General features: G+C 39.2%; 2 protein-coding genes across 3 annotated transcripts in view; both read left to right on the forward strand.

Moving 5' to 3' along the window:
* Window positions 1-3197: 3197 nt before the first annotated feature.
* On the forward strand, window positions 3198-6508 carry endouc (endonuclease, polyU-specific C). Its single transcript, XM_040132245.1, is given in 8 exon segments — window positions 3198-3304; window positions 3687-3712; window positions 3715-3758; window positions 3837-3948; window positions 4057-4178; window positions 5464-5576; window positions 5761-5911; window positions 5994-6508. Coding segments are annotated over 8 exon segments (951 nt in total). The 3' UTR covers window positions 6270-6508.
* Window positions 6509-7770: 1262 nt separating this feature from the next.
* The window catches only part of polr3b (polymerase (RNA) III (DNA directed) polypeptide B), a 26209-nt gene continuing 21858 nt past the window's right edge, over window positions 7771-12121 (forward strand). For both annotated transcript variants that reach the window (XM_040134013.1, XM_040134014.1), the window contains exons 1-9: window positions 7771-7956; window positions 9012-9044; window positions 9420-9476; window positions 9559-9623; window positions 9733-9808; window positions 10251-10351; window positions 10573-10664; window positions 10812-10929; window positions 11795-11903. In XM_040134013.1, coding sequence (XP_039989947.1) covers window positions 7885-7956; window positions 9012-9044; window positions 9420-9476; window positions 9559-9623; window positions 9733-9808; window positions 10251-10351; window positions 10573-10664; window positions 10812-10929; window positions 11795-11903 — 723 coding nt within the window. In that variant the 5' untranslated portion in view covers window positions 7771-7884. The remainder of the gene's footprint in view (window positions 7957-9011; window positions 9045-9419; window positions 9477-9558; window positions 9624-9732; window positions 9809-10250; window positions 10352-10572; window positions 10665-10811; window positions 10930-11794; window positions 11904-12121) is intronic.

Below are 12121 nucleotides of genomic sequence, written 5' to 3' on the forward strand. Positions count from 1 at the left end.
TGGAGACAGTGCAACCAGATTAAATGTCAAAGCCTGCTATATCATTGCCGATGGAACTATGTGAACTTACCTCACAAAGCTGAACACAACTTGAGACATTCATGCACCATGTGCATAGGCAAAGTGGGCCCCAAAAACCCCCGGTGTACTCCATGCTATTTGAGTATACATAATATGATTACCTTCAAATTTGTTACAAATTTTAACAACTTTTAGTAAGGTTTCAACTATGACTGGTCTTCTGTCCTCCAACTTGTGGCCCTGGTCTTGTCGAAGAACTCTGTCAAAATTTTGTTTTAAGACCTGGTCTGTTTTAGTTTATATTTGTTTATCATTTGTTGCGAAGCTGTGTTTTATCAAATGTTGTCAATATTTTTACTGTGTATCAAGTAATTACACAGACAGAAAACCTTCGGCAAGGTAGTATCATTCCATCACAGAAATACTGTATGGCTGCAACCAACAATTATTTTTATTATCAAAACATATGACAATTATTTTCTTTAATAATCAATTTCTCATTGTTAATAATGTAAGAAAACGGTTTTTAAAAAAATCATTATTCCTTGAAGCCCAAGAAAACAAGGGGAAACTAGCAAATATCCATATTTGAGAAGTTTGTACAGTGAATTTTTTTGGCATTTTTTTCCTAAAAATATAATTTAAACAATTAATTATCTGTCAATCAGCTAATCGATGAATCAACTTATCATTTCAGCTCTAGAGTACTGGTTGGTTGGTGGGTGCCTGGGGAAATGAATGAAACCGCCATGTCTTGCGAAGTCAATAGGGGACCAAGAACAAGTTTCTGCCCCGCTTGGGGGTGGATCCGGCCATGGATACTGCTTGCATGAGCCTCGATACAGATACCTTTTGACAGAGCGAACTTTCCACCAGACATCATTTCACAATATGACATTTTACAGTCCCCTGGCCGATTGACAAAGCCACACACCCCATACAACACTATATTTTTCCTTGACAGTGGGACAGTTAGTCAAGTCGGCGCTGTGAACCTCAGGTAACACAACGCGACAGAAAATCTCCTCTTGCAGTTGCTGTACACCTCTGTTAACCGTATTTATTGGTGAGGGCATGTTGACATTAAACTGACTAATTTTTGTGTGAAGTTTTGTGTAAAATACTCAATCATGAAATGTGTGTATATATATATTTTTTTTTAAAGTTAATTATGAGCATTATAGGTCATTTATATAATAATGATTAAATAGTATTGTCATTGAATGTATTGCTGATGGTGTATATCGCCAAGAAGTTAAAAAAAAAAAAAAAAAGCCATGGAAACATGATGTTTATTGGTATTTCTCAGCATGCTTGTTTGTCTGTAGTTTAGGGTGATTTCGAGCGGCCGGTCTGTATGAAACAAAGAAAAGAAAGCAGCTTTTGGTTTCCTTAATCAAACTTCAGCAAATCAGTCAAAGGTCCGTTTCATTTCATTAATTTACTCCGGTAACTTCAAATATTGCATTGGTGAATGTGGGAGGTTCCGAAAGTCTCAACGGCAAAAATACCTCGAAAAAAAAGAAAGAATGTGTTTTAAATGTGCAAAAATCCCACATCTTTAACGGTAAAAATCCTCTTGTCAATGATAGTAGGCCTTCAGTGGATGTCCGGATGCAAGAAGTCGCAGGTTGATGTCTCGTTTTCACAGAAATCGTCGAGTGAAAGGTGGAAAAGCGTGTTTTTTCTGACCGTGAGAGGGTTGCTCATGTTCAAATGGCGCACCACGGAGACAAACCATGGCGACCATGGAATCGCCAGGCCCGTGCCCCTTCCGACGGTCACATCTCACCTGGAGAGGCTCCGTCCGGTCAACGTGGGCGATCTTCGACAGGAGAGGGACAGAGCTCAGGTCCAAATTTAACCGGGGAGAACTCTACAAGGTTGACTGCTCCTCCCGCCTGTATGCAAGGAAAAGTTTGAGATCCGTCTTCACGTGGATCACTCTTTATGGGTGTGGCTGTACCTTGCTCCAGTTTTATAGTGAAAAAAAAAGGAGTCCTCGTTAATCTATCATGAGGCAAAAAAAAAAAAGTCTTTTATGTACTCTTGCCTCCAGGTTCCCATTAGCCCACCCAGTCCTCCTTAACTGGATGAATACCATTTGCCTTAGCTTTTGGCAATTTCATTAAATATAACTTGATTAGGAATATGCAGCGCCATAGCACAATTTAATCTCAATATTATTATATAATATAATATTTATAAATAAATATTACTTCAAACTAGAAACATGGCATTGACATGTGCACAAAATCAGGTAAATAATTCTATAGACGTGCCCATATGCAAAGTTTAAAATACAGAATATACTGAATTTATGTGAGAAAAACATGCACATGACCATGCCCGGGGGGTCGCCAACAATTAAATGATCCACTTATTTAAAACATTTTTTTTTTGTACAATATCATGTAAACAATTGAAAAAGAAATGTATGCATAGAGCTATGTTGATTGGCGTCAGGGTGCCGGCACTGACCTTATCCTGTCCAGCTGAATGACATCTGGGCTGCTGTTGACGTGTTTTTTTTTCACTGGTTTTGACACAGCTTGCCGAATGCACGGGAGTTCAACGCTGGAGAAAAGACACCAGCATCGAAAATGAAATACACCCTGCACTCTGTTTACTGCGCCATGTCGCAGTGGGTGTGAGCGCCGCTGCACAACTGTAATCTTCACGTGGGTTTTTCCCGCCTTGCATTATGGACACCCCTACACCTACCTACCTTGACCCACAATGGCCTACATCTGCATTTTCTACTCTCTTTGCTCCCATGCTTGGGCAAACGCCAGTTCACCAACCTGGGGTGGTCCTTCACATGTGACTTTATGCTACTTATGGAGTCCACGGTTTTGTATCTCTGCGCATATTCAGACACGGATTTGACTGAGACGCGACTTTGACTATATGATATGTACTATTGTGGCGCCCAAGGGAGACCTGCACTTGTGTTGGGTGTTTTGCAAACCACGTTTTCTGAACTGTGCAAAAGGAACACGGATGCATTTGAAGTTGGGATCCCTGCATGTGCAGGAACGCATCAAACGGATCGGGGGGGAAACTGTATCCCTGAAACAAAGCGCCCTCTGGTGTCTGTACAATTTTAAATGTGCGGACCTCAGCGCCAAAGGAGTTCACGCACGTCCAGATTTGCCCATGCGCAGTTAATGGACATGGGCCAAGCGTCTGGACCTATAGGGAAACAGTCGAGCGAGTACTCCCTCTGCTGCAGTCCAAGCTGGAGGAGTGGAAGCCTTGCAAGACGTATCATGGCTCCAAGGTATGTGTTTTTATCTTGGCTCTTATATCAGTCTGAAAATTAGTTTACTCCCTGTAGATGTTTTAAGTTTAGGTACATTGTTGCAGTTTGTAACACTGTCAGTAGTGATGTTGTTTTTCTTTTTTAGTTCTTGTAGTTAATATTAGTCAGTTACCACGGACTAATAACTAAAAGTCAGAACTACCGGGCTGTTGTTTTTTTTTTCTTACTTTTAATATATTTATCTGTAATGTGTCAAATGTGCGATGTTCAGGTTTCGTGGGGTTGTTGTCTTTGCAGTGTTTCTCGGTGGGCTGAATGCATCAAGGTACAGTAGCCTATATAAAAAAAATTCTCATGAGTAACAGTGTTTATTCCTCTCCTGTTTGATTTTCTGGAACAGACCAGCTGTAAACCAGGAACTATCCAGTCGAATCGCATGAAGCCCGGGATAGACTACACAATATCTGTTCAGGCACGGAACATACTCTTATTCACGTAACACGTACCTTCAGTTTTTACGAAGATGTAATCTGTGTTTTTAACTGTATAGGGTAGAGCCACTTTTGTGAGGCAGGGCAGCCATGTTGTACAGGATCACGCCTCACAGCCTCAGTTCTCCAACATTAATGAGAACAAATTGAAGAACACAACGTCCGCCTCCCGTAAGTGTCTTTGTGGAACAGAGAGAAGCAGTTTCTCACTTTCTGAGCCTAAAAAGGGCAGGTCGTTTGCAGACTTCACTGCAATAAATAGGATTTCTGTTCCCGCAGGTTTCATGAAACTCCTGAACAACTATGAGCGGTCCACAGGTGTGACAGAGCGAGTCACAACAGAGGAGCGGAGTGAAACTAATCTCTTCCTGGATGCCGTCTTACAGACAGAAGTCATGAAGGTACATTTGACTTGTTACAACTAGTTGCATCTGACAAGCCACATACTGTACATTTTAACAGTTCACCTACTCATTTCTATTCTACGCGCCTCGTTTCTCACGCGTTTGTTTTCAGTCTATATATCTTAGGCTTCTCAGAATAAGCAGATAATGTATAACAGCTGTTTTGTTTCCCACAAACTGTTTCCGTTGTTTGTTGTTTTCCTGCTTTTTGTGGTTGTGAGGCTGCAGCTGAACTCCGGTGGGAGTTTCGAGTCTTCCTGACTCAATGCGGCACTGAACACAAAACTTCATAGTGTTAGGGAGGGAAAAAAAAAAACATCCAGAACATCTGTCTGCAGCTGTGGAATGTTGCGTTGGCCTCAGCAGTCTCACCAAAGGGGATGGCTGGAAAAATGTGGACATACTGTACTTGTTGTATTTGAAAGAAAGGCATTTGATTAGATGGACCCAATGACTGTAGTTCGACATCAGAACAAAAGTCCTAGTACTCGGTCAAGACAATTACATATTTTAGTATGCGGTTCCCTCTGTTAGTCAAGCTTATTACAAGCTATAGAAGCGTCTCACAATACGCATATGCAGTGTATCTGTGGGGAAAAAAATGGCCTTTTTCATTATTTTTTTAAATCTAATATTCAGAGTCAAACATTTATTTATTTGTCGCATGCACAATCATACACAGTGTAGTGTAATACTTTGTTACCATCTCCATATAATAAAATAGAGAAAAAAAATATACCAAAATAAAGAAAAAATATATACAAATTTTGATTAAAATTTAGAAAATATATGCAGACAATAAAAAATAGGAACATTTCAAATAGAAATTAAAAAGGGACATACAGTAAAGATGCAAATATAGAGGTGTAATATAAAGTAGCTCCGATAAATGTTTAAGTGCCGAATAGACGAGTAGTATTGTATGCAAATATTGTTTCAGTATACTTGTAAGTATTTTCTCAGTGAGTGTCAGTAAATGTCTATTTCTCATACATGGAATAGCTAACACTAAAGAACACTAATGCATCCTTAAAACATGTTTCTGATACTATGACAGTGAAATGCCTCTGGTAAATTCCTTAAAAGTCTGAAAACATAAATGCTTTTACCTGTCATTAAAAGATGTAAAGTTAAAAAAGAGTACTATAAATCTTAAAATTGTGTTGGAGTTAAACTGTCTTCTCTCACTTTGCTCATTTGGTCTGTTCCTTACTGTGAGAAAGCCCTGCATCAGATTCAGGTTGACATTGATGTGCATGTTGTGAATGTGATTTCTCCACAGCGGGCTCATAAGTACCTGGTGAGCAAAGGAAAGTCCAGCTCTGACTTGAGGCTGTTTAAGAGTCAGCTAAACTTGATCTGGTTCCACCTCTACCACAGACAGAGAAACACGGGGTGAGATACCGAAACAGCCATCAGCGAGATACAGATGCTTGTCCATTTGTTAGATTCATCATTAAATCAGCGTGTGTACAGAAAGCAATTCTAGGGATACACCACAATTGTGTAAAAGATTACATCATCTTTTAAAAGTAATGTTTTATTTTGTGTGGTATTTCTAAACTGTAACATTCACCAGCCTGGACTCCTGTGGATTCGAGCATGTCTTTGTTGGAGAAACAAAATCTGGGACAGAAATCATTGGTTTTCACAACTGGATCCAGTTCTACCTGCAAGAAAAAAACAGGCACTTGGACTACAAAGGATACAAAGCCAGGGAGCATGACTTAGTAAGTGTAACAGTTCATCAGAAAGGAAATGGCGTAGTAACATAATCTGATGTCTTCAAAACCCAAGTGTTTCTGTCCACAGCCGGATCAAGATGACCATGTTCTGAACCTCCAGTTCAGCTGGCATGGTCTGGTGAAGCCTGTTGGAAGTGCCTTCATCGGGACCAGCCCCGAGTTTGAGATGGCACTCTTCACCATCGTCTTCCTCATGAACACAGAGAGGAGCACCACGGTGCTGGTCAACATCGACCAGTGTCAGATGGAGCTGGTGGTCATCAGACACGGACGCTCCCTCGGTACAGCGTATCCCAAACTGCTCAGCAGCAACAGCAGACATGTTAGGCAGCAGTCACACTGAATTCACTTCTGGTACAAAGTGATACTCACATCCTTGTTCGAGAACATGGGGCACAGATGGACCGTGGTTTTGTTAATACAGCACAGACCTGCTTCGTGTCGTGCGAGACACACGTGTCCATGTCTCTATTTTTATCAGGACTCAATTAATGTCATAAATAACAATTTCAATAAAAATTACTGATGGTTTTTGAAATTAATTATTTTGTGTCTTTTTATGCAGTGTCTTTACCAAATAAAATAACCTTCATTTAACCTTTGTAATACACTTGAATCACTTCTTTGCAGTCATGTAATTGATTAAATTGTGAGTGTGCGGAAGAAACACTTTTTACTTACATAAAACCTGCATTATAACAATGTGGAAGTATTCCATTACCTTATGTTGTTGTCCTCAGGTATCAAAAATACATGTAAGACTGTTAAATTACTGATGTGGTAAACTTTAAGTGGTAGAATTTTAATGCTGCAGGTGGTCCGTGTGTACTAATGCAAAAAAAACTTGAAGGAAATGACTATTTCTTTGGAAGAAAGTAGTTCCAGGGAAAACTGTTGACAGCCAGGTCAGTGAAAAAAAGTATTTATAAACTAATCACTCTGCAAGTCATTCAGTTCTCTGAATGCTGTTCACTTACCAAACATTTTACTTTTAAAGCTGTGTTAATAGTGTGTGTGTGTGTGTGTGTGTGTGTGTGTGTGTGTGTGTGTGTGTGTGTGTGTGTGTGTGTGTGTGTGTGTGTGTGTGTGTTTTAACAGGGACCAAGTCCCTTCAGTGCAAAAGTCTAATAACTGAATATATCAGGTGTGAGGCCATGCAATGCCTTCCTGTCCCTGTCCTATTTATCATTATTGTTCTTGGATTTTATCAGGTCAGAACTTGAGACTTGAATGTGTTTTGTGATTTTAGTTTTTAGAAAGTCAAGTCTCAAGTAGTCAAGTTCAAGTCAAGACTGAAGTCCTCATTTCTGTGAGTGAAGTCTGACTCCCGTCTAAGTCTCAAGTCTACAGCTCTGAAGCTCTCAGAAGTTCATATCCAGTATTGGATATCTCACAACCTCGACAAGTCAAACCAAACCTATTTGCTTGGCTAGATATGTGTAGAGGTTAGTGAGAAAATATTTTCATTTTATTTTTGTGGTTCGCAATTTGGGTGAAGGGATCCTTTAATGTTGGGTATTAAAAACTGCAGTAAAACATCATATCTTCATCATATCTAAGATTTGTGCAGTAAAAGTATAAATTCTCCCAAAATTGAGAATTTAAAAATCTCAACACCTGACTAGATTTTTTATTTACCCCCTCTGTGAGGTGAGTTTATACTGATATGTATTTTCACACGCTTCAGACACTTGCAAAATAACCATGCATACATACATTCAAATATAGGTCCTCTCTACCCGATTTTAGGAGAAGAGAAAACAACTACTATTATTTTTTCGATATTTAGCATCATTAACGTACTAAAAGCGGAACACTTTCTTTGGTTCTGCTCGCGGGGACGTTTTACAGCGTAACGCACGAGAGAGACGCATGTTGCAGCGACTTCCGGTGCCGTGTATCAACACTGGCGGTATGAGCAGAGTTTTATGTTTTAAAGGTGAACAGCAGGAATAACCATGGAGGTGCTGGGAGGCGAGTTTTGTGACATGACTCCTCAGGAGCTGGCGGCTCCTGTCAACACTGTGGCGGTGAGTTTAGGGGAAAATAGAGAGAGAAAACGTTTAACACCACGAGTACAGAGAAGCTAACTTGGGGGCTGGCAGCACAGAGAAACACATCACAGCGTTACATACTGTGTGTGTGTGTGTGTGTGTGTGTGTGTGTGTGTGTGTGTGTGTGTGTGTGTGTGTGTGTGTGTGTGTGTGTGTGTGTGTGTGTGTGTGTGTGAGTGAGAGAGTAAGTGAGAGAGTGAGAGAGTAAGTAAGAGAGTGAGAGAGTGAGTAAGAGAGTGAGAGAATAATGGTAATTATTCCTAATATTGGCTTCTAAATCGTGAGCATTTTCTGCTTGTCTCTGTCTTATGTAATAGTAGTATTAGTATAGTATGTATCGTAGTGTCTGAATTAGAGCAGAAACAATTAATCGACAGAAAATTATCCTTCAACTATTTTTCATTTTTCAAGCAAAAAGTGTCTTAACATTTACTGGTTCTTGCTTCCAAATGTGAGGTTTTGTCATATCATTGTTCACTGAATATCTTTGGGTATTGGATCACAGGCCTGAGAAAAATGATAACAGGCATTTTTCACTATTTTCTGACATTTTATAGACAAATCCACTATTTGAGGAAATAATCAGCAGATTAATCGATAGTAAAAAATAATCCCTAGTTGCAGCCCTAATGTGAATATTTTCCCCTTTTTTTTGTGTGTGTGTGTTGGTTGGACAAAATGAGCTATTTGATATTGGGTGTCAGGAGATAGGTGATGGGTATTTTTCACAATTTTCTATATATAGATATGAAGGACTGATTTTACTTGTTCTGCTTCTGCCTTTCTGTCTAGCGTTGCATGTCTGTCTGATGCCACTGATGTGCCAATGCTGACACTAGGTATTGCGCAATTGCTAACTTGGCCATTTTAAATGTCTACTCAGTTCCCAGGTTGCAGGTCGCAGACATTTTGACAACTCAATCAGCTACGACTGCGGAGTGAAAATGTGTCAAGCAAATCACTTTCACTGCCTGTCAACAACAGACTTGATGTGCTGTTTATTTGATTCTTTTTTTTTTTCTTCTTGACAGGAAAAATGGAAACTATTACCAGCCTTCCTGAAGGTAACAGAACACACCTGAATTGACTTGCTGTGTATCCCGAACAGTTTACTAAATTTTAAAGATAATTATACATCCTGTGTCATGTTATATGTAATTTTATATAGTGGGATGGATTTATATTGCAAAATAATTAGGAAAATTAACAGAGAAACCGTTAATGGATAAAATAAACAAAATAATCTAGTGAATTAAATGTTTGAGAAATGGAGAAATTTCATCACGTTAATGCAATGTTTTATCTATCTGGTCACATAAAGGGAATCATATTATTATAAGGGATTATTTGCGTGTTGATCGACTAATTGGTTCACCACTACGTACATCATAAAACTGCTTTTTATGTCACTGTTTATAACGGTTCAATGTGTTTTCCAGGTGAAAGGTCTGGTGAAGCAGCACATCGATTCATTCAACTATTTCATCAATGTGGAGGTAACACACAACCCCAGCATGAGTGCGTGTTGCAGCCGCGTCAATTTCCCTTTGATTTCAGAATGAGTGTCTTCTTTTACAGATAAAGAAAATAATGAAAGCAAATGAGAAAATCACAAGTGATGCTGATCCAATGTGGTACCTCAAGTAAGTCACATGAATTGTCTTCGCCTGCTTTAACTCACAGTTAAAGACATACACGTATCAGCTTGTAGCATCAGTATGAATTCCAAATATTTAAATGTTTTCCTTCCAGATACCTCAATATCTACGTTGGCATGCCTGATGTTGAAGAAAGCTTCAATGTAACTAGACCAGTATCGCCTCATGAGGTGAGCTTAGTTTGTTGTTAAGGCCAATGGCAGGTTTTTCATGTTAAATATGAACCATTGTAAGCATTAAAGTTCGTCCAGCTGTAGTTCTATAATTCTGAAACATTAAGTCAGTTGACTGAAAATGAATAGCCAACAGTTCTGATAATTAAGCAAACAGCTTCTCAAATGAGAGAGACTGCTGTTTTTCTCTGTTTTACATCATTGGATGTTGTAGCCTTAGTAAGGACATTTCATAATCATTTGGTTAATACCCTGTGACCCTCAAAGGATAAGCGATATATATCTGATGGATGGATGGATGGATGGATGGATGGGCGGATTTTGGTAATACTGTAAAGTTTCCACCATCAAAGCATTAAAATAACTCTACAGGTCCAAAAGTCAGAACATTTCACTCTGCTGTTGAGATAAAACTCATCTCTCCTGTTTGTTTCCACAGTGTCGTCTCAGAGACATGACATACTCGGCGCCCATCACAGTGGACATAGAGTACACTCGCGGCAGTCAGAGAATCATCCGCAATGCCCTTCCCATTGGAAGGTATCAAAGCCTTTTTTTTTTTATGCCTCCGTGCCAGCGGCAGCCGTGGCCCAAGACATTATGTCTGCCCGTCCCATTCTCGTGAACGCAATATCTCAGTAAAGCCTCGAGGGAATTTCATCAAATCTGGCACAAACCTCAACTTGAACTCAAGGCGTCTTGCAAGGGTCTTACTCATAAAGTATGTTTTTGTTGTTAATGTAAAACTGTGCTCTTCTCAGGATGCCGATCATGCTACGAAGCTCAAACTGTGTTCTCTCAGGAAAGACGCCCATGGAGTTTTCAAGGCTCAATGAATGTCCTCTGGATCCAGGTACACAATCATAATAAAACCTAAAAAAGAAAACATTCAGGTCATGGACACCAAAACATGACACAGAATGACAGTAATAGCCCAGGTTATTAGCTGGTGTTCATTCTCAGTTGTGATTTAATTACACCACACTGTATTTCTTCACAGGGGGTTATTTCATAGTGAAAGGTCAGGAGAAAGTCATTCTGATCCAAGAGCAGCTGTCCAAGAATCGAATCATTGTGGAGCAGGACAGGAAGGGTGCAGTTGGAGCCTCGGTTACCAGGTAATGTAGCTACATCTCCTATAACGCTTTTTATTTTCTTAAGGCGAGCGCAGATTGCGTACAGTCCTGCCTTGGATTTGTATTCCGTCGCTAATGAAACAAAAAGTGGTCAGAAAGTCCAAGCTTTTTCTTCATTTGCATTTTCAATCATTTCCATTTGAAAAGTTAGTTTGGTTAAAGTTAAAGAGTTTTCTTACAAATTTTCTGTTTACTTTCAGTGTTGTACGTACAAACATAAGAAACATGTTTAATACGTTGCCCATAAAACATTTGCAAAGCCATGTTTTAAAATATTTTGAAACCTGCATTGTTCACATCTGTGTACTTGCTAACAGTCGTCTTCTTCCCTGCATTTTGTTGGCGCATTGCGGCCTATCTTAACACGTCACTGCCACCTGTGGATCAGTATCACATCACCCATGTGCTTGTGCTCGTTGTCTCGTTCACGTGCGGGACACAAACAAAACAGGAACTCACTCATAGGCAGATTTTATATAATACATTAACTACATTTATCAGTTTTTTTTTTTTTTTAATTTAAATTCAAGATATGAAGATTTATGGTTAATTTTAGTTTTACTTGTGATAATTTAAATGTTGCATAAACATATACTGTTAAAGAGAAATATTTACTCAAGTGCTTCACTCAAGTTTGACAACAACTCACTCTTAACGTCTGAAACTCTCTAGTTACATTTGCAAAAAAAAAACACATTTATCTCCTAAAAATGTTACTTTTGCCTTAGTCAGCTCCTGATTTTCCCATTGTTTTTTGAAACTCCTCATGTCACTTTGTCAAACCTTCTGTTTCGTCATCTGCTGAGTTTTTTTTAATTTTTTTTTTATCATGTCCTTTTGATTCCAGCTCCACTCATGAGAAGAAAAGCAGAACTAATATTATTGTTAAACAAGGCAGATTCTACCTGAGACACAACACGCTGTCAGAGGACGCTCCCATCGCCATCATATTCAAGGTAAAAGATGTCCAGTAGAGGGTGCTATGAGACAGGTAGATGATGTTGGATGAAGCTGTTGTTTTTTGATGTTGTTTTTGCCTGAGGCTGAGGCAAAGACTTCTGTTTGTTCCCAAAGTAACGTCACCTGATTTGATACCTTTTTAAGTTTAACTCTGTTTTACTGCAGCTCCCTGAATTGTCTTTTAATAGATGATTTCACATAACATAAATAATAC

Source organism: Xiphias gladius, chromosome 8 (genome assembly GCF_016859285.1).
Source record: "Xiphias gladius isolate SHS-SW01 ecotype Sanya breed wild chromosome 8, ASM1685928v1, whole genome shotgun sequence".
Classification (NCBI taxonomy): Eukaryota; Metazoa; Chordata; class Actinopteri; order Istiophoriformes; family Xiphiidae; genus Xiphias; species Xiphias gladius.